General features: G+C 55.7%; 1 protein-coding gene and 1 long non-coding RNA gene across 3 annotated transcripts; one reads left to right on the top strand and one right to left on the bottom strand.

Annotated features, from left to right (window-relative positions):
• Positions 1-277: 277 nt before the first annotated feature.
• On the bottom strand, positions 278-19194 carry LOC148662257 (interleukin-17 receptor C). 2 transcript variants are annotated; one of them, XM_088637212.1, is made up of 20 exons: positions 18782-19194; positions 12864-13311; positions 10452-10476; positions 9876-10016; positions 8644-8730; positions 8439-8545; positions 8070-8166; positions 7840-7884; positions 6974-7107; positions 6636-6701; positions 6459-6528; positions 5567-5784; positions 4944-4994; positions 4343-4394; positions 3959-4092; positions 3808-3861; positions 3539-3596; positions 3199-3294; positions 2765-2803; positions 278-1809 (listed from the first exon to the last, which is right to left on the bottom strand). In XM_088637212.1, the coding sequence occupies exons 2-20, from the start codon at positions 12981-12983 to the stop codon at positions 1025-1027; spliced, it is 2379 nt and encodes a 792-aa protein (XP_088493338.1). In that variant the 5' UTR covers positions 12984-13311; positions 18782-19194; the 3' UTR covers positions 278-1024. The 2 variants fall into 2 exon arrangements, with proteins under 2 accessions (XP_088493338.1, XP_088493337.1); XM_088637211.1 differs by having other exon boundaries at positions 5555-5784.
• A 55-nt stretch (positions 19195-19249) lies between these two features.
• LOC148662258 (uncharacterized) lies at positions 19250-20144 on the top strand. The gene is made up of 2 exons (XR_015939694.1): positions 19250-19338; positions 19930-20144. It is a non-coding gene; the product is annotated as an uncharacterized LOC148662258 (long non-coding RNA).
• Positions 20145-22081: the final 1937 nt, after the last annotated feature.

Below are 22081 nucleotides of genomic sequence, written 5' to 3' on the forward strand. Positions count from 1 at the left end.
CGAGAAAGTGACGTCGTTGGTACAGAGCTGGACAGCAGAGTGCCTGAGCAATATTGCCAGATCTGGGCAAGAGAGGAGCAGGACAGGACGTCCCAGGACTCCTGTAGCACCCGGGACAGGCTGTGAAACTCATCGGTCGAATGTGAGAGGATTTCCAAGTCATTCTGAAACAGGTCATGTCCACAGGCCCCAGATAGGCAGCCCTGCTCCTTTAGTGACTGGGGGACTTTAAGGAGAAACTGAAGGAATAAGTAAGGGAAAAAAACGACAAGATGCGGTCTGTTCTATTTATTTTTATTAAAACGTGCTTCACAACGTTGCGTTGAAGAATGAAAGTCCCCGTGCACAAGCAGACCACACAGAACAGCAGCAGTCCTTATTCACAGCATGTACACGCCCAGCCACGACAGAACAGAGAGAGTCCACAGCAGCGTCGCTCGGACAGAGGCCCCGAGTCCACACACAGCAGCCGGACAGGCAGGACGCCTGCAGCTGCTCAGTCCACTGCAGGGCAGCACGATGGACAGGGCCCGACTGGGGGGACAGACTGGGACTCACGTTGGAGGGGAAAAGCAGAAGCATCAGGCAGGGGGAGAGGGTGGGGACACAGTGCTACCAAGGAATTTTAGCATTTTATTCTCCTCGTTCAGGACGACACACACCTCGGCTTCATTCTCTTCTCCGATTGTTGGCCCTCGCTTGCCCCCCTCCCACCACCCCGCTCTGGACAGCCCCCCGTCGGCCCTCGCTTGCCCCCGTCCCGCCCCCCTCCTCAGTCTCTCCCTGTATCGGGGTACAGCCCCTGCCCACGACCTCCTTTCCGTTTCGGGGTGACCAGCGCGGCCTCCCCCGCTCTGTGGCTCACTGGACAGCTCTCAAAGCTTCGCGTTCCAGCCCCAGACCTGGCGCTCGGAGCGAGCTCCCGGAAGACGGAGAGAATTCGAGGTGCACACAGACCTACAGTGGGGGAACAGTCCTGCCGGCCTCTCCGCCAGCCCCCTGCGCCCCCTCCTCCTGCCGCCTCTCACACCCAGTGCGCCAGTCTGGACGGGGGGGTGCAGTGCGGCGTCCCGTGGGGCTGCAGGGGGACGGTCTCCCACATTTCCTCGTGGAGCCCCAGCCTGGACCCCGCGCTGCCCTGGGAGCACCCCGACAGCCTGCACCCCCCCCCGGCCCCGGCCCAGCCCCCACGCAGACGCCCCGCCAGCACCCGGGAGGCTGCCCGGAGCCCGGCCGCACGGCGCCCCCTGCTGGGGCCCCTGCTGCCGGCCGGGAGGTGCGGGGGTGGCCCCGAGATCTCCGTCAGGAAGCCCAGGCTCTGGGAGGGCAGGCTGTACAGGGGGAGCCCCCGGAATATTTCGGGGAGCAGCAGGGCGCCAGTGCCGTGGGACCCCTCCCTGGCGTGCAGGGGGAGCAGGGGAGCCGACTCGAACCGAGCCAGCAGGAAGCGCTCGCCGGCGCGGCCCTGCAGGCAGTCGGCGAGGATGCAGCTCAGAGAGGCGCTGAAGACGTCGGAGTACGGGGAGCCGGAGGGGACGAGGCGCCCGCGGGCCCAGGCCTCGGCCCGCTCCCAGGCCCCCCGGGTCAGGATCAGAACCACCTTGCCGCCGTGGCGCTGCAGCTGGCCCAGCCGGGCGTGCAGCCAGGGCACCGGGCCCAGAGCGCTCAGCTCCGCCTGGCTCCACAGGTCCAGCGACACGGAGAAGCCCAGCGCCGCCAGCGCAGAGCCCAGCCGGCACACCAGCGCCGGGAGAGCCGGCTCGTCGTCCGGGGGATACAGCAGCACCACCTGCCCTCGGCACACCGCTCCTGCGGCAGGGAGACACACGGAGCACAGGAGTGAGGGGCAGAGAGCTGGGGCTGCCTCAGGACAGGGACACAGACTCCCAGAGACAGACAGGAGAGACACACACACCCAGAGACAGACAGGAGAGACACAGACACCCAGACAGGAGAGACACAGACACCCAGAGACAGACAGGAGAGACACAGACACCCTGGGACAGACAGGAGAGACACACACACCCAGAGACAGACAGGAGAGACACACATACCCTGGGACAGACAGGAGAGACACAGACACCCAGAGACAGACAGGAGAGACACCCAGACAGAGACAGGAGAGACACACACACCCTGGGACAGACAGGAGAGACACACACACCCAGACAGGAGAGACACAGACACCCTGGGACAGACAGGAGAGACACAGACACCCAGAGACAGACAGGAGAGACACCCAGACAGAGACAGGAGAGACACACACACCCAGACAGGAGAGACACACACACCCTGGGACAGACAGGAGAGACACAGACACCCTGGGACAGACAGGAGAGACACAGACACCCAGACAGGAGAGACACAGACACCCTGGGACAGACAGGAGAGACACAGACACCCAGACAGGAGAGACACAGACACCCTGGGACAGACAGGAGAGACACAGACACCCAGAGACAGACAGGAGAGACACCCAGACAGAGACAGGAGAGACACACACACCCTGGGACAGACAGGAGAGACACACACACCCAGACAGGAGAGACACAGACACCCTGGGACAGACAGGAGAGACACAGACACCCAGAGACAGACAGGAGAGACACAGACACCCAGAGACAGACAGGAGAGACACAGACGTACAGACAGGCTGAGAGAGACAGACAGAGGAGGTCCCACTGCAGTCAGAGAGAGGCCCCTGTGCAGTGAAGGGAAACAGAGGCAGAGAGAGATCAAGGTGGGGGGTGAGAGAGGGGCTCACCTTTGATGTCTTCAAGCTTGCACACTTTCAACACCCAACCTGCAAGAGACAAGCAGAGCTGTCACACCCTCCCTGCCCTTCCCCTTCGTCTCCAGGAGACAGCAGCACAGATCTGAATGTCACGATCAACCGGCAGGCTGATGACTCCCTGACTGCTGGACTCAGGGACTCTTTGGGACAAGTAGGTGATAAATCCAGACTGGCACCCCAGGACTGGAGCTGGGGTCCCTGGCCTGGCTTGAGTATAGTCACCTGGCATATCCCCGCCTCACACAGCTTCAGTTTCTAGGCAGTGGCAAGGCAAGAAAGGCCACAGAGCAAAAGCGATTAAAACTCAATCACACTGCACAGCTCCCTCTCTTGTCCTGACCACCACTACGTCTGCTGCACTGACAATCAGAAGGGCCTGCTGGCTCCTTCAGGGGCAGACTCACTCTTCAGTGTGCCCTGCAGGACACAGGCCGCCAGCACCGTCAGGGAGATCAGCAGCAGGCCGACCAGGACAGGCAGGCTCCAGCGCCCCCTGTAGGCTGGGAGAGACAGGGCAGTGGCAGGTTAGGGACATGCTCTGCGCCGAGCCAGCGTATCACATTACCAGCGAGGCCATCTGCTCATGAGAGATCCTCTTTACCCAGTGCTGTGACTTCCTAAAATAAACCTGGACAGTAGAGATTGGGGAACCCCAAGAGGTCACCCTCATTTATAACTCCACTAGCTACACAATGAGCAACGCACTGGGTTACATGTCTCACAGGCCAAAAGATCGGGTCTTACCAATATCAGCGGGACAGATCACAACTCTGGGTGAGAAACGGACGTCGGTTCTCCAGGCCTGGAGAGGTGAGGTAAGAGAGGAGAGAGGGAAGAATTCATGAGACACATCCATCACTCTGGTATCCACACCTGTTTCTCTGCCCCGTGCTGGCTGGAGCTGCCTGGCTCACTGCTTTAACCCCAGTGTGCCTAGTCCCCCGACAAGCCCCCCCACAGTGTCCAGGAACACCGTCACAGCGCCAGTGACCCAGGCAGACGGACAAACTGACCTCCACGCAGCCACTCGAGCCCAGGTCGCCGAGCCGGACCTGCACCTCGGCCCCCTGCAGAGAGAGAGGAGTCGTGAGGCCGGAACGATTCCTTCACCTTCGATCCCCTGCTCGCCGGCGGGACCAGGCCCCCGCAGAGGCGCCCTGTTACCTGCTCTGTGCGAGTGATGTTGAGCGGGAGGCAGTCGTTCCCCTGTCTCCTGCACAGCGAGACGTGCTTGGTCAAGCGGACGGACAGGATGTGACCCCTGATGGAGGGGTTTGCACCCCACTGGGGCTGAGAGCCTAAGAGAGAGAGGGGGAGGGAGGGAGGTCACTCAAACTGCTCCTGTTGTGTGACGTTAATCCTAGGCATATTTCTGTCCCTAAACCTAACTCTAGTCCTTATCCTGCCACCAACCCTAGCACAATTCCTGACCCTGATCCTAACACTCATTCTGTACTTAACTCTAACCTTAACCCCCAGCACTCCTTACTACAACACCGAGCGGCTGTCTGTAGCATCTGCAGATGCTGGGAATGGTCAGTGACTCACCTGCGAAGGGACACCAGGGGCCAAGGGCTCTGTCCATCCCCTGTACAGCAGCCTGGACACAGACACACAGAGACACACATCAGGTCCGAGCACACACACCTCACACCTCGCCTGGGGCAGCACAGGCTCTCTGGGGCAAAGCACTGCCAGCCTTTCCCTTCACTACCGCAACAGTCTAGCAGGGCAGTGATGGAGGGCCTGTCAGAGGAGCTGAACCTCTGCAAGCACCCAGCCTGAACCACAGGGTCACCGTGAAACTCATCCCAACCCACTGGCCCTGCAGCTCAGAAAGAGAGGGAGGTGTATGGACTCTACTGTTTCATCTGCACAGTGCAGGTCTTCTCTGACAGAAAATAGAAAAAAACAAGAAGTACAGTTTAGGGGTGAATGCTCATATCTGGGTGAGGTACTGTAACTAGTGGGGTACCACAGGGATGTGTACTAGGACCACTGCTCTAATTAGTATGTATATTGAATCTCGATCCTGGTGTCGTTAGTAAACTAGACAGGTTCGCAGATGATCTCAAGTGAGGAGGATTAGCAAACACTGTAGAGGCAGCAAACGAAACTGAAACAGAGAGAGCAGCGATGACGATCTTACCTGCACGCACAGCCAGGGATGAGGGTCAACGTCGATGAACTCATCTCGTCTCTGCAGCACACACAGCCAGGAGACAGACAGACAGACAGTGAGGTCCGGTGTATTTCTGAAAATATTCTACACAATTTCCGATGTACAGTAGTTACTAAAAAGACAACTGTGCACGACCAGTTTTCTAATTACTGTTCCACTGTGACCTCTACTGCTTTTCCCATAAGCGTCTAACATCCTTTCAAACACAACGTCTTCCCCACGGTCTGTGCCTGCCAGTTCCCAAACACTGTCAGGTGCCAGGAGAACAGGGACAGCACCTCAAGACAAAGACTGTCTGTAGCAGGTGTCTCCCACATGATGAGCTGAGAGCCCTGTTTCATGGAGACACCTTTTCTCTCATCTCCACAGGGCAACACCCCTCCCTGGTCCCCACTCACTCACAGGGCAGCCTTTCCTCAGAGCCTGCTAGGACAGTAAATCCACAACGTGCTCCCATGACACATATAGGCCTCGGATTCTCAGTACATTTTTCAATGGACTTGATTTTGCACTCTGCCCATTTCTGAGTGATATCAAGATCATTTATATATCCACACTGCTGTGGAGTCAAAAAATACCTGTGAACCAACTTTTAATGAACGGGCTTCCTGTATGTTCTGCAGCCGCTGCCTGGAGCCCTGTATCTCCCTGCAGCCAGAGCCCCTGCCTGCTGCGCGCTCACACAACCACAGGTCGGCCTCCAGCCTGCAGGGGGCAGTGAGGTTCCAGGAGATCGCTGTGCCGTTAGTCCGCGTCTTCACCTCCCTTACTGACACCGTCACATTGTTCCACACGTTCTGCAGGAACTCTGAGCAGGCAGAGCAGAGGGCAGGTGCAGAGACAGGAATGGAGATGTACAGGGAGAGAAGGGTAGGAGAGAGGTCAAAGAGAGAATGTTGTAGCGTTAAGACAGTAAGTTCACAAACTGTAAAACACAGACTAGAGACACTGCTAAAGCCATAGCAGTTCCATAGTTTTTATAATCAATAATGTATTCACTGCCACACACACTGAGACACTCCTGACTGGACTGGAGACACTGCTAGAGACACTGCTGTCCCTCTCCTCTCACACTCCCCCTGAATTCACACACTGACACACCCCTGACTGGACTGGAGACACTGCTGTCCCTCTCCTCTCACACTCCCCCTGAATTCACACACTGAGACACCCCTGACTGGACTGGAGACACTGCTGTCCCTCTCCTCTCACACTCCCGCTGAATTCACACACTGACTGGACTGGAGACACTGCTGTCCCTCTCCTCTCACACTCAGCACTGTCTTAGAAAAAGCCATGTAAACACTCACAAACTAATTACGAGCCAACCCTGACTGCCCCTGGCCACCCCCCCAGCTCAGATGACCTGCACTCACACTGTCCACATTGGCTGAACTGCTGCCTTTGCCACCTGTCACTTGACTGTGTCACTGTCCCCTGGACACCAGCGAGGCTGGTATTGGGCTCAACATGCTCCCTCACCTGTGTGGTTCTGGAAGGGACAGAGAGGGAGACGCACAGACTCTTTGCCTTCTTTCCTGATCCACCAGACCTGCAGGAGACGGCAGGAGAGAGAAGGTTCAGAGTGCAGCCAGCAGTATCTATGTCTCGAGCGCTCAGGCCTGAGGAAAGCACCGTATGTTCTTTAGGCTGCAGTACCTCAAAACACATGCAGGGGGTGACACTGTACAGGGGAATCTGCATCACTGGGTTCACACTGGAGCTCTGAAATAGAGGGAAAAGCAGCACAGCAACCCGTCAGCAACACATCAGATCACCGCAAGAGGGGCTGGGAAAGAGAGGAGAGGAGGGAGGGAAGAGGACAGAAAGTGATACTATGGAGGTAGTGGCAGATTCACAGACAAAAATTGAGGTGTACAGGAAGATCCTACATCCATGAAAAAACCTAAGAAAGTCCCAGACAGACACAGAGGACAGTCAGGCAGAGCTGGCAGGTGGACAGTGTTGAAGATATACGCTCAGGAGGACAGACTGACCAGCACCATGCATCTGCGGCTCCTTCCTTGTTTAACACAAAGTCCCAAATTATTGGAGGGGCTTTCGGAGTTATTGACCAGCTGCAGAAGGGCCACGCCCTCTTCCGTCCGAATCTCAGTGAGGACCATGGGGACTGCGTCAACAACAAGAGAGCCAATCAGAGCGCAGCACAGGAGAGCCAATCAGAGCACAGCACAGACAGAACAATCACAAACAGCTCTAGGCTGAACAGACCTGTAGCCTCTTTCGTCAGGAGCCTCTCCGGTCCGTTTTTAACAACAGTGTGGTATAGCAATCAGAGCCACTCACAAAAACAGTGTCCTCATCAAACAGCTGTGGAAACTCTTCATCTGTAGGTTTTTACTTTATAATTATGGGCTCCCCACTCCCTCGCAGGAGAGTGGGCGCTGACTGGAGGAGTGGAGTGTCTCACTGACACACTGTGGATGCTGACTGGAGGAGTGGGATGTCTCACTGACATACTGTGGGTGCTGACTGGGGGAGTGGGGTGTCTCACTGACACACTGGGGGTGCTGACTGGGGGAGTGGGGTGTCTCACTGACACACTGGGGGTGCTGACTGGAGGAGTGGGGTGTCTCACTGACTCACTGGGGGCTCTGACTGGAGGGGTGGGGTGTCTCACTGACTCACTGGGGGCTCGCTGTTGTACATTGTAAAGCAGAGCAAAACTGTAGTCAGGATACACTCAGTGGTCCAATACAGCAAAACTGAAAGCCCAGGGCACAAGGGAAGACTGCAAGGGACACCATCAGCATGTACCCCAGCACCTGGGGTCACCTGGGGTCATGCCCTGATCTGTGTGTTACACTGTGCTGTGTGTAGTTGCCCATCTTGACTCACTCACCTTCACACCCCGAAACGTCTTTCCACTGCGCGCCTCTGGAACAGACTGTGTGAAAGAGAGCAAGACACCAGCTCATAAATGTAAGCTGCTGGGGTTCCACTTTCACACAGACAGCACTCTTTCCCTGCTGACACACAAACACTGTTGTGATGTTGAGTGCTGTCAACATCACAATCCCGCCCCTGTGTCTACAAGCTCCGACACCACAGCGCTGCCCTGCCCTGTCGTACCTGGAACAGCGAGGCTGCGGCTGAGGGAGGGGTATTCAGCAGTCACTAGAACCTCACTCCCCATCGGCACCAGGAATGACACCAGCGACACCGACACCTGAGGACAGCAGCACACACTGAGGACAGCAGCACACACTGAGGACAGCAGCACACACACACAAGGCGCATTACTGACACACACACCTGAGCACAGCAGCACACACTGAGACACACACTCACACCTGAGCACAGCAGCACACACTGAGAGACACACACACACCTGAGGACAGCAGCACACACTGAGAGACACACACACAGTTACACTGTCACACAGCCAGGATCGGGGATGCGCTCCAGGATGGAGCTCTGTACTCCGTACATCTCCCTCACCTCTGACGGCTGAGCGGATCGATCCCAGCCCGCACGATCCAGCGTCACCCCCAGCCTCTTGGACGGCATGATGCTGCCTGGCACAGAGACGCGCACGCGGAAGAAGGCTGCAAAGACGCAGGGGGACAGCAGGGGGCAGCAGTGAGCACCTGTGACCCGGAGACCGACGCTGTTGCCGGGGGGGGGACAGGATATGGGGGCTGACCTGTCAAGCTGGGGGCGCTGTCTGGACTGCTGCCGTCCTCCCTCTCCATATCGCTGTCCCCTGACTGGTCCTCGTCTCCCGGCGGACCTGCAGCACACCCCAGACATCACTCACGCTGACAGCAGCAGGAGCAGGGACAGCTGCACAAGCAGGAGCAGCAACACAGTATCGCCAGCAGAGGCCGCAGTCGATACCGATATCGCAGCAGTATCAGTAGCAGCAGCTCTGGAATGGGCGCTAGACTGCGGACACACGGTACAGAACCGGGCAGCTCAGACTGCGGACACACAGTACAGAACCGGGCAGCTCAGACTGCGGACACACGGTACAGAACCAGGAAGATCAGACTGCGGACACACGGTACAGAACCGGGCAGCTCAGACTGCGGACACACAGTACAGAACCGGGCAGCTCAGACTGCGGACACACGGTACAGAACCAGGAAGATCAGACTGCGGACACACGGTACAGAACCGGGCAGCTCAGACTGCGGACACACGGTACAGAACCAGGAAGATCAGACTGCGGACACACAGTACAGAACCAGGAAGATCAGACTGCGGACACACGGTACAGAACCGGGCAGCTCAGACTGCAGACACACAGTACAGAACCGGGCAGCTCAGACTGCGGACACACGGTACAGAACCAGGAAGATCAGACTGCGGACACACAGTACAGAACCAGGAAGATCAGACTGCGGACACACAGTACAGAACCGGGCAGCTCAGACTGCGGACACACGGTACAGGACCGGGCAGCTCAGACTGCGGACACACGGTACAGAACCAGGAAGATCAGACTGCGGACACACAGTACAGAACCAGGCAGCTCAGACTGCGGACACACGGTACAGAACCAGGCAGCTCAGACTGCAGACACACAGTACAGAACCGGGCAGCTCAGACTGCGGACACACAGTACAGAACCAGGAAGATCAGACTGCGGACACACAGTACAGAACCGGGCAGCTCAGACTGCGGACACACGGTACAGAACCAGGCAGCTCAGACTGCGGACACACAGTACAGAACCAGGAAGATCAGACTGCGGACACACAGTACAGAACCAGGAAGATCAGACTGCGGACACATGGTACAGAACCAGGCAGCTTGGATCATCACACAGTACAGAACCAGAGAGATCAGATAGCTGACACACAGTACAGAACCAGTTGGATCAGACAGCAGACACACAGTACAGAACCAGGGCAGCAGAAACAGACCAGTTACCTCTCACGGTCAGTGTAAGCAGGACCTTCAAGCAGGGTGAACAGTTTCTCTCTCCCTGACAGCACAGCACAGCTTCCACACGCAGCCGGGTCAGAACCAGAGCCCTGTTGGGCTGCAGGTCACTAAGTGGGATGGACTCATCTGGACAGAGCAAAGTGGACCGGTCAGATGAGGAGAGAACACTTCAATATGGATATTCCCGGCCAGATTCACTCGATGGGAGCTGGTCGTGTCAAAGGCTGTAATGGTTCTTGTTTAATCAATCTTATCTACTTTGTCACAATCCCAGCGGCGATGACAGGGGCCTCTGGGGGTCAGAGTTCAGAGTTCAAACTCCTCGGACGTAGTACAGTACAGGAAGGGTAAGGAGTGTATTCAGGGTTCTGCCTCCATCTCTCCCAAGGGACCCCAAGAACTTTACTCAGCCCCTAATCATCTTTTTTTATGGACTCTGTATATCCATCCTTTCAACATCATCCCATGATCATCACCCCTTACCTCTGCCCACACTATTACCCCTCTTTCCTGCCCCCTCTGCCCTCTTGCCACCCTGACCACCCTGACCCCCAGACTCACCTTCCACGCTGCAGTCCGCCAGGCCCTGTGGAGAGAGCACACACCGATCAACACACCTGCAGCGGACAGACGGACTCCGAGAGTTCCTCCGCTCCAGGAGGGACAGAGCTGCTGGAGAGAGTCAGTGAGCAGCACTGGGACAGGGCATCAGCAGGAGACTCGACAATCACCACCAGTATCTGTGTGGATGTCAGTGTGTGTATCCGAGTCTGTGTGGATATCAGTGTGTGTATCTGTGTCAGTGTGTGTGTATTTGAGTCTGCGTGTGTATCTGTGGCTGTGTGGGTATCAGTGTGGGTATCAGTGTGTGTGTATCTGAGTCTGTGGGTATCAGTGTGTGTGTATCTGTGGCTGTGTGTGTGTATCTGTGTCAGTGTGTGTGTATTTGAGTCTGTGTGTGTATCAGTGTGGGTATCAGTGTGTGTGTGTGTGTATCTGAGTCTGTGTGGGTATCAGTGTGTGTGTATCTGTGGCTGTGTGGGTATCAGTGTGTGTGTATTTGAGTCTGTGTGTGTATCAGTGTGGGTATCAGTGTGTGTGTGTGTGTGTATCTGTGGCTGTGTGGGTATCAGTGTGTGTGTATCTGTGGCTGTGTATCTGAGTCTGTGGGTATCAGTGTGTGTGTGTGTGTATCTGTGGCTGTGTGGGTATCAGTGTGGGTGTATCTGAGTCTGTGGGTATCAGTGTGTGAGAGTATGTCTGCTCATCCTGTGCCCAGCCCCCTGTGCTTGTGCCCTCGGCCCTGGACGGCGCTGTGTGGGTGTGGCTCCAGGGCATCAGGCTCCTGGCAGCCCTCGCCGTCACCCCCACACTGACCCCCCTATACTCCGCGTTGCCACGGGAACGGCCTGCCCCCACGCAAACTGAAACCAAGCTGGGCATCGGGTGTCTGGCCCCAGCGAGATGATGAATAAACAATGAGAACTAAAACCCTCTGTCCTCCCTCTGTCCCTCTCTCCCTCTGTCCTCCCTCTCTGTCCTCTGGGCTCAGCAGGGCCTCGAGGTGGTAGGAAGGAATTCTGGTCAGGGCTTCTCAGGTGTGGCCAGTATTTGATTGCTCTTCTGTATGTTGATCAGTAATGGGTACTGGTCGAATTCGGACCTGCACGCTTGTCAGCAGTGCTTCTCTGCACGCGGAGGGTGTGTTCAGAGTTCTGTGTGCAGGGCCTCTAGGGGCGTGTAATCCTGGTCTGTGAGGGGACCACACTCCACAGCCATATGGGGCGCAGGCTGGGTTTCTCCCGAGGACTCGAGGGCTCTTCGAGGTTAATGTTCCCTGAAGCTGTTGAGTAAACAGGTGTTGTGCGGTATTGGAGCAAACTACACGTTCCGGTTCACAGCGTGACGCACAGCTCGTCTTTGTTCTCTTCTGTCCCTTTTCCAGTTTTTCTTCTGTTTGTTTTTCCTCTTATAATGACAGCTTGTGTGTCTGCAGCCGCTGATGTGACACTTCTGCACGTCCTCAGTTCTGTGACAACAACACCCGACCACAACCAAATCAGCTTCCAGCTCCTGCAGCACTAAGGCAAATCTGGTGGTTGGAGAGAGAGAGGGAGAGGAGCACAGGGGGACAGAGAGGGGAGGAGAGGGGGAGAGGAGCACAGGGGGACAGAGATAGGAGGAGAGGGGTCAGAGAGAAAGAGGGAGAGGAGCACAGGGGGACAGAGAGAGGAGGAGAGGAGCACAGGGGGACAGGGAGAGGTGGAGAGGTGAAGAGGAGCACAGGGTGACAGAGAGAGGGGGAGAGGGGGACAGAGAGAGAGAGAGGGAGAGGAGCACAGGGGGACAGGGAGAGGTGGAGAGGTGAAGAGGAGCACAGGGTGACAGAGAGAGGGGGAGAGGGGGACAGAGAGAGAGAGAGGGAGAGGAGCACAGGGGGACAGAGAGAGGAGGAGAGGAGCACAGGGGGACAGAGATAGAGGGAGAGAAGGGGAGAGAAGCACAGGGGGATAGAGAGAGGGAGAGGAGGACAGGGGGACAGAGAGAGGGGAAGATGACAGGAGAGAAAGATGAGAACTGAGGACGAGATGTGGCTGCCTGGTCTTTCTGTCTTTCCGACACCCTGGCGTGACAACGCTGATGGAATTTGCATGAACGCCGAGGAACAAGATTGGGACAGATAAGGAGCACCTCTGAGATGCTGTTTCATTTCAGTATTTGAATGTTTCTTAAAATACCAGGACACTGCGCTCTGAGCAGCAGGTGCTCTCCCCTACAGGCTCTCCCCTGTTTACACCCCTACAACACACCTGCACACCCGCGCCCTCCTGCTGCTCAGTCCTGGAATCACTGTCCGGCTCTAGGACTGTGGAGTGGGTGCTGTGTGGACTGTAACCAGGGGTAACCGCACGTATAACAACATCAGCGGAGTCAGACGGAGTCGACGAACTCTGTCCCCCCGTGTCCCCTTACCTGTCCGCAGGTGAGTCGGTCCTGCCGCCACTCCACCTTCTCCAGCGAGAGCGCGGCTCCGCGCAGCGCCCCCAGGCACAGCGCCAGGCTCGCCACCCGCAACACCGTGCCAGCCGCCATCACGTCCCGCGTCCGCACGGCCCGGCTCTTACTTCTCTGCGCCCGGGGCGGGGGGCGCTGCGCCCGGACCTGGGCTCTCAGTGCGCTGCGCTCAGCCGAGGCGTCGACTCCTCTCGGTACCCGTGAGCCTGCGCTGGCGCTGTTCCCACCCCCGCAGTCGCCTCTTCCGCTTCGGACGTCCCTCGGTAAAACTCCGGAATGTTGCAAACTTCCAGCCCGCAGTCCGCCCGCAGGCGGTGGCGCAACCCGACACCCGCTCGGGCGCTTGGGGAGGCGCGGTCACTGGCTCAGCCAGACGGGACGCGAGAGCTGGCAGGAGCCCAGGGACCTGCACACAGGGGAGAGGAGGACAGCGCGGCTTGAAACCCGGGGTTCGAGCTGGCGGAGTGGAGGCGCTGGTGGGCTGAGCGCCCGTGCAGAGCCCCACCCACACACACACACACCCGGGTGCAGGTCCAGAGCGGTGAATTGCACCAGCAGTGAGAGAACAGCCGTGTTCGGGGTGAAAGACAAGCCAGGTGCCGTCTTCAGTACCCATGAGCACCGAGCGCAGCGCGGCGGCTTGCTGTCGTGTTCTAGTTGGCGTTATTATTATTATTATTATTATTATTATTATTATTATTATTATTATTATTATTATTTCTGACCCCCCCCCTTGCAGAGGGAAGCAACAGTCCAGGCAGCTGACACCTGACAAAGAGGAACTGTCTGTTTCTGCACGCAGAGTATTTTCACATGCTCAGCTGTCCCCTGACTGGGGCTGCCAGGGCACCCCTGTGAAGGAGCTCTGTGAGACTGGGGTTCCCCCTGACTGGGGCTGCCAGGGCACCCCTGTGAAGGAGCTCTGTGAGACTGGGGTTCCCCCTGACTGGGGCTGCCAGGGCACCCCTGTGAAGGAGCACTGTGAGACTGGGGTTCCCCCTGACTGGGGCTGCCAGGGCACCCCTGTGAAGGAGCACTGTGGGACTGGGGTTCCCCCTGACTGGGGCTGCCAGGGCACCCCTGTGAAGGAGCACTGTGAGACTGGGGTTCCCCCTGACTGGGGCTGCCAGGGCACCCCTGTGAAGGAGCACTGCGGGACTGCGGGTGCCCCAGGACTGGGGCTGGGCCCCCCTGCTGTAGCACCCCCCCAGCCCAGTGGAGCTGCAGGCAGCAGAGATGGCTCGCTCTGGTGAAGGGATGGGATTGCGACACATTCCAGTCATGCAGTCTGACTCACGTCCGTACTTCCTGGAACTGTACGCAGTGTTTACTGGAGACTCACTCAGTGTGCTCACTGGAAATACTGCTGTCCCTGCTTCTTGCTCCTGCTTGTTCCCCACTCCTAATCCAGCCCAGGGTGGAACGAGGGCTCTAGATAATCTCACAGAATCACAGAATTAAAATAGCTCATTTTAAGCCTGTGTCTGTTCCAGACCCCCACACCTCTCTGTGTAAAGACGTCCTGTTTCCTGTCCTGAGTGATCCTGCTCTTATTTGCCACTTGCTCCCCTGTGTTCCCGCGTCTGTGTTGATCTTGAAGATGTGCCCTGAACTGACTTGGTCAACATCTTTCAGGACTGAGTCTGAATCAAGTCCCAGCACAGTCCTCTCTGTTCAGCTCATGCAGACGACTAGGAGTCCAGACCGGGAGCAGTCCAGCTCAGAAGGACCGGGAGGACCAGGAGCAGTGCAGCTCAGAGGGAATGGGAGCAGTCCAGCTCACTGGGACTCAGGTCTGTGTTTCAGAGCTGGTGCACATTGATCCATGACAGCACAGCCCCTGTGTGAGCTCCCACTGCCAGGTGCTCCCCCAGGAGAGTTTGAACAGCAGCGATCCTGATGCAGGGCTCTCTTGTCTGTCTGTAGAGCTCAGCTCTTCCCTTCCTCCCTGCGACACAGGCGACACACACGCACACACACACGTGCACGCACACACACACTCCCTCGCAGTTCCCAGGAATTCCCCTTGGGACACAGAAGAGAAGGGGCCGGCGGTGCTGATACACAGCCAAGCAATTGTCAGAGGACGTGTCTCTTTGTTGAGATCAACAACTTTGTTTTGTTCTACAAGGAAATTACCTTTCCATTTCAAACCGGCGAGGCAGAGATAAGCCCCTGGGCCGACTGGCGCAGACGGGGGGGGGGGGGGTATCCGGGGAGCCCCTTTTCAGATGCTGTTTAATATTAACTCCCAGAAAACCCCATTCCGGCAAAACTAGCAAAGACACACACATCCTGGAGCAGGTGGCGCTTCTTTACACAAAGGCTTGTGGGAGTGTGCAACAAGCTACCCAGGCAGGTTGTTGAAGCCTAGTTTCTTCTTATGAACAGCAAGGTGAATTAAGGAGGATTCATTAGATGTTAAATATCTAACGAGCAGGGTGGGCAGAGTGGTCTCTTGTTTCTAACAGACAGCAGCCCTGGGAACATGCCAGCCCGAAGCAGGAAGACAGGTGCCTTCTCAGAGTGACCCAGGCCGGGGCCCCTGCAGGCTTGCAGTTCTCCATGAGTCTGCCGGCAGGGATCGTAGCACCAGCCCTGTGGCACGCGGGCAGGGGAGCAGACACACTTCACACTGTGCTGCGGCTGATGACCAGGGACCTACTGTATGACCCCTGCAACTGGGGAGCCCCGCGTGGGCGTGGGGACTCCAGTGGGGTCACAGCACCCCAGACCCGGCACAGAGGTGTCCAGTCCTGGTCCTGCAGGGTCACTCTGCACTGACATGTTTCCATCCCACATCAGCTTCGACACTGGTCAGAACTGAGGTCAGGCACTGAACACTAATCTGAGCCCAGAAACACAGCCCTGTGCCCTTCCTCCGGCCTGGTTCTGCCCAGTCCTGGGTCTCCCCCGAGCCCACAGCCCCGTGCTCCACTCCGGCCTGCTTCTGCGCAGTCCCGGGTCTCCGGAGTTTTGTCAGCGAGGGGACAGCGGTGCAGGTTTGTACCAGAGCAGTAGCCCATAGCCTCCAGCACAACCGCCAGTCTGGAGCACCCAGGGGATTTGCATAATCAGAGAGCAGAGAGGAGGACTGGGGGCTGTGTGTCTCCCAAGAACCAGAACACACACACACACTCTCTCTCTCACTTTCACACACAACACATTCGCTCACTGTCACACACACTTTCAAACACACACTCTCACTTTCACACACACAGTTTGTACCCCTCTCGCTCACACTAGTCTGTACCACACACATTCCCTCACTTTGACACGCATAGTTTGTATTTCAATCACACACCACACGCATACTCTCACACATGCTCGCACACTCACTTTCACACACACACCATTTATTTCCTATCTTTAATGGGGCATCATTTTAAACAACAAAACATTGACAAAGCTCTTATTCAGCATCAGTTTTAGCATTTTCAGATAGCCGTTGTGTGACCCTCATTATCACGAAGTCATGCTCGCTGGCGATCAAACATTGTTGCCTAGAAAAGGCTGGTTCTAATGGACTCGGCACCCTGAGGGGTCCAGGCTTGCCCACTGTGCTGCAGATTGCCCACGAGACTAAACCCTTGGAGAAGACTCTCATCACAGTGTACCCCCACACGTGAGGGAGCTGGCAGTGCTGTCCTGCTGTGCCTCAGAGATCTCAGAGGGTCACAGTCACAGGTCGGCCTTTATTCATCGCCTGTGTCTGTTTCCATGGCACAGTGGCCGAAAACACCAGCACACATCCTCTGCCAGAGCACCAGTGCTCTGTTCAGTCGCTGTCTCTGGCCAGACCCTCCCAACTGCTCCAGAACAGACCAACCCAAAGGCATGCTGGTAGATGAGAGCCGAAACAGCATCACAGGGCTCAGCAGGCGGTGAGACCTCGCTTTGATCCCTGACTGGGACTCCTGCTGTGTGGAGTTTGCGTGTCCTCGCTACGACCATGTAGGTTTTCTCCTGGTACTCCAGTGTAAATAATAATGTACTCACAGGTGCCTGGCACAGATGACATAATTACCACAAACTCGTTAAAGTTACTGATTTCCCCAGGCCTGATTACAGGTCACTGGGCAGTCCTCTGACCTGTCTGTGAAGAGCTCTGGGCAGTCCTCTGACCTCTCTGACCTGTCTGTGAAGAGCTCTGGCCAGTCCTCTGACCTCTCTGACCTGTCTGTGAAGAGCTCTGGGCAGTCCTCTGACCTCTCTGACCTATCTGTGAAGAGCTCTGGCCAGTCCTCTGACCTCTCTGACCTGTCTGTGAAGAGCTCTGGTCTTCACTGACTTTGCTTCTGTTCTTTGAACACATCATGGCAAACAAGGTAACTTCCACAAACTTCCTGAGCCTTTGAAACTACCAGCTGACTACAAACCAGGGAATCACAGTGCTAATTCTCCACCTATTTACTCAGCACGACTAGATAAGCACACTGTGCTCCTACAGGCCAGCAAAGCTCTGAACACACTGGAGAGGGATATGTACCCCAGTTCCAGACCAGGGCAGTAAGCGCTCTGTGAACGCCGAGCGCTTACAAGAGTGTGAAATATGGTGGTGAGACTGGAGAGCTTTGAAAGCCAGCCGAGAGGGCTGCAGAGAGGAAGCCAGCGCTCAGAGCCTCTGCCTGGAAGGCACCGTGACAGGGCCTCTCGAAGAGCCTGCTGCTTTGTGCTGCAACATCACAGGACTCCGGACTTCCCGGTTCACAAAGACCAACACTCACCACAGCTGAGAACAAACAACACTCCAGGAGCCTCCGGCAGGGCTCTGAAGAACATCATTTCTTTTTATGTACAATTTTCATGTTTTATTCCATGTAAAAGAGCATGAGACATGGCGCTAATCTAAGTTTATAATCGACTACATCCCTGGCGCCTGGAGAGGGGGTGCGTGTACAGATTAATGTGGGGATCCTGCTGCTCCCATAACGAACTCGCAACAGGTGCCCCAGGCAGACAGACAGGCTCAGCTCATTCGTTCACAAACACGCGTCCACATTCCACACAGCCCACAGACGGGTTCCTGCGGCCCGGTGAGCCGCAGTGCGCTGCGGGTCCAGCTCGGCACGCCGCCCGGCTCCGGGAGAACAGCACCGACACCGACCCGGAGAGCTCTCCAGCGTGCAGCCCTGGAGCAGACAGTGGCCAGGAGCAGGGCGGGCAGTGACAGCGTGGTGCACTGTCAGCAGCAGGCAGCCAGCCGGACAGCAGAGAGGAGGGGTCCCCTCAGAGCCCCAGAACAGAGGAGGGGGTCCCCTCAGAGCCCCAGAACAGAGGAGAGGTCCCCTCAGAGCCCCAGAACAGAGGAGGGGGTCCCCTCAGAGCCCCAGAACAGAGGAGGGGTCACCTCAGAGCCCCAGAACAGAGGAGGGGGTCCCCTCAGAGCCCCTCAGCAGGGGAGGGATCCCCTCAGAGCCCCAGAACAGAGGAGGGGTCACCTCAGAGCCCCAGAACAGAGGAGGGGGTCCCCTCAGAGCCCCTCACCAGGGGAGGGATCCCCTCAGAGCCCCAGAACAGAGGAGGGGTCCCCTCAGAGCCCCTCAGCAGGGGAGGGATCCCCTCAGAGCCCCAGAAAAGAGATAGGCTCCCCTCAGAGCCCCAGAGCCGCAGAGCAGCGAGGTCATTCTCTGAGCCCACTGCTGTGTCCGGGAGCGCTGTCCCGGCTCCGTGCGGACTCGGACATACTCCGACCCCGCCGGTGTGGGCACGGTCAGCTTGGACACCCGGCCAACGAAACATCCCCTAGAACTGTCCAGTCCACACATTCACCCCAGCGCGAGCCGCTGCCCTGCCACCTCACCCCCGGTCGGCTCCCCACGGAGCTGAAAGAACCGCCTAAAACTAAAACTGTGACCGTACAAAACAAATCTTACCTTCACACGTTGAAGTGAGGATCCGAAACATAATCCCCCTGGTAAAATTCCATATTGTATTTCCAGAAGGCGCTTGAAAGGAAGTACGATAGCCGATTGAGATTTTTAAAAAACAAAAGTACAACCAGCGTCGCCAGGAGGAAATCGATCGGCTTTGAGAAGCGGAGGAGAATCAGAGGTCCCGGGCGCGAGTCGCGATCTCCAGCATCTCGCTCTGGAATCTCAACAGGTGACTGACGGAACACCGGGAACACGGGCGCGCCGCTCTCGGTCCTCTCTCCCTCACACACACACACTCTCTCCCTCTCTCTCCCTCACACACACACTCTCCCTCTCTCTCTCCCTCACACACACACTCTCTCCCTCTCTCTCTCCCTCACACACACACACACTCTCCCTCTCTCCCTCACACACACACACACACTCTCCCTCTCTCTCAATTCAATTCAATTCAATTCAATTCAAGGTGCTTTATTAGCATGACCGATGGGTACAATCAGTGTTGCCAAAGCAAATAAAAATAATAAAATTAACATAGAACAAAACAAAAAATAGAAGTAAAATAAAATCTACAGACATGTTACAGACATTTACAACAAAGACATATTATATAATATTGACATACTGTAGGCGGCTGGAGCATTATTGGGAGACGGACTCACTGTTCCTCAGGCTGTGACAGGAGATCACATACTGGGCTGCCAGATCAACTGAGTTCCCTCCTCCCTCTCCCAGTAGGATTGGGACCTGTTGTGGTTTTGGCAGGTGTGGGAACTCTGGGATTAGATTTCTGAATTTCGGGAAGAATGTTTCTCTAATCCCAGAGTATCTGTCACAGTGCAGCAGGAAGTGCACCTCTGTCTCTATTTCTCCCTGCTGGCAGTGGGAGCACAGCCTGTCCTCTCTGGGCAGCCAGGTCTGCCTGTGTCGCCCAGTTTCTATGGCCAGGTTGTGGTCACTGAGCCTGTACTTCGTCAGGGTCTGTTTCTGTTTGTTATTTTTAATTTGGTCAAATATTCAGCTAGTGTGTATTGTCTGTTTAAGGTTCTGTAGCATTCCAGTTTATGTTGTGTTTGTGTGTGTGTGTCCCAGTGTGTGAGATATTGCTGTTTGATCTGTGCTGTGATGTGGTTGAGTCTGGGGTTGAGTCTCTCTCCCTCACACACACTCTCTCCCTCTCTCTCTCCCTCACACACACACACACTCTCCCTCTCTCTCTCCCTCACACACACACTCTCCCTCTCTCTCTCAATTCAATTCAATTCAAGGTGCTTTATTAGCATGACCGATAGGTACAATCAGTGTTGCCAAAGCAAATAAAAATAATAAAATTAACATGGAACAAAACAAAAAATAAAATAAAGTCTACAGACATTTACAACAAAGACGTATCATAAAATATTTACATATACTGTAGGCGGCTGGAGCATTATTGGGAGACAGACTCACTGTTCCTCAGGCTGTGACAGGAGATCACATACTGGGCTGCCAGATCTCTCCCTCACACACACACACAGTCTCCCTCAATTCAATTCAATTCAAGGTGCTTTATTAGCATGACCGATGGTTACAATCAGTGTTGCCAAAGCAAATAAAAATAATAAAATTAACATAGAAAAGTCTCCCTCTCTCTCTCCCTCACACATACACACTCTCCCTCTCTCTCTCCCTCACACACACACACACTCTCCCTCCCACACACTGAAACTCTCACACACACATACACACACTCACTGAACTTCACACACACTGACCCACACACACTCACTGAACCTCACACACACACACAGAACCACACACACACACACTGACTCACACACACTGAACCTCACACACACACTGAACCACACACACTCAGAACCTCACACACGCACTGACAGACACTCACCCTCACACACACTGAAACTCATACACACACACACTGAACATTACACACACAACCCTATTCATCAGCTCTCTCTCACACACACACACACAAACCTGTGGTAAGAATGTATAAAGGAGGTGGTGATGAAATTCTTCCCTTCGAAATCAGTTTCGCTTTGTTTTCTAAGGTACTGCGTTTGAATGAGTTGAGTCCGAAGTCCACCTACACATGCCCTCGGTGCCTGGCAACCAGCTGGGCTGCCCTGCGGCCTTGTTTACGCGAGGCAGTCGGTGTCGGCCCGCCAGTCTGGCAGGCTGCTCATGAGTGACGACGCCCCCCGCAGGTGTCCCCCGCAGGACTTGCTTGTAGCTGGGACTCCCAACAGAAGGACCGTTGTCTTTATCAGCCTGTTGTTGACAGAAGCGGACCAGCGCTGTGTTTGCAGTTCAGGAGCTGTACAAAACTCATTTCCTTGCACACGGTTAACAGCTGGACTGCTCATTCATTAACAACCTTTACTGCTGTGTACCTCCAGTTGTAAAGGGAGAAAAACCTGTTGTAACTCTTTATTACCTTTGTTATGTGCTCTGCCCTGACATTTTTATCTGTCCAGGACGTCTGTGTAACTAAGAAATGAACTGCTGTTCTTGTCTGTTACTCAGGGTTTCATGTTTTTAATTTGACATTTGTTTCCTACTGTCACGGCAATGTCTGTGGCCACCATGTGTGGAAATGCTAACGATCAGTCTAGGAGGGGGCTCATTAATCCAAAGATCTTGTCAGCTGTTTCTGAAAAGATCCCTCCGGCTGCAAGAGCACGGCTGGGTGTGGTTGCTCCAGACACCCCCCACCCTTTGTGTAAAGACGCCTGTCCTGCTCTCACTGACTTTGAGCCATTTGGCTCCTGGCCTTCTGTACTGAGTATGCAGTGTTTCCCAGCTCCTGCCCCCCCCACTTTTCAAAGCAGCCCCAGGACAGCAGGCAGGGCCGCAGTCGTCACACGGTGTAGGAGAAACGCGCACAGGTATTTCAGCAACGCGCTGCCTAGGATTGAGGAAGTGAGTCATCACAGGCCCATCCACATTTCCATGAGGTTGAAGAAGATGCATATCTGCCAAACCAGTTTGTGTCCCAGACAGGAGCAGGGGAGCAAGTTTTGCATTGCTGGCTCACAGCCCTGGGGCTCAATTCCGCAGCCAGGGTGCTGTCTGCGTGGAGTCTGCATGTTCTCCCTGCGTTTCCGTGGGGTTCCTCCCAGAGTCCAGAGACTCGCTGGTGGGTCGACTGGCCCCGGTGTGAGTGTGTGTTTGTGTGTCCTGTGCAGGGTGTACCCCATTTTGTGCCTCTTGTTTGCCCAGTTAGGCTCCGACACCCCCTATGACCCTGTCGTGTATCCAGTGATCAGAAAACCGATGGATGTAAGTGCTCTTTGT

This window comes from Lepisosteus platostomus, chromosome 6, assembly GCF_059453375.1.
Source record: "Lepisosteus platostomus isolate fLepPlt1 chromosome 6, fLepPlt1.hap1, whole genome shotgun sequence".
NCBI lineage: Eukaryota > Metazoa > Chordata > Actinopteri > Semionotiformes > Lepisosteidae > Lepisosteus > Lepisosteus platostomus.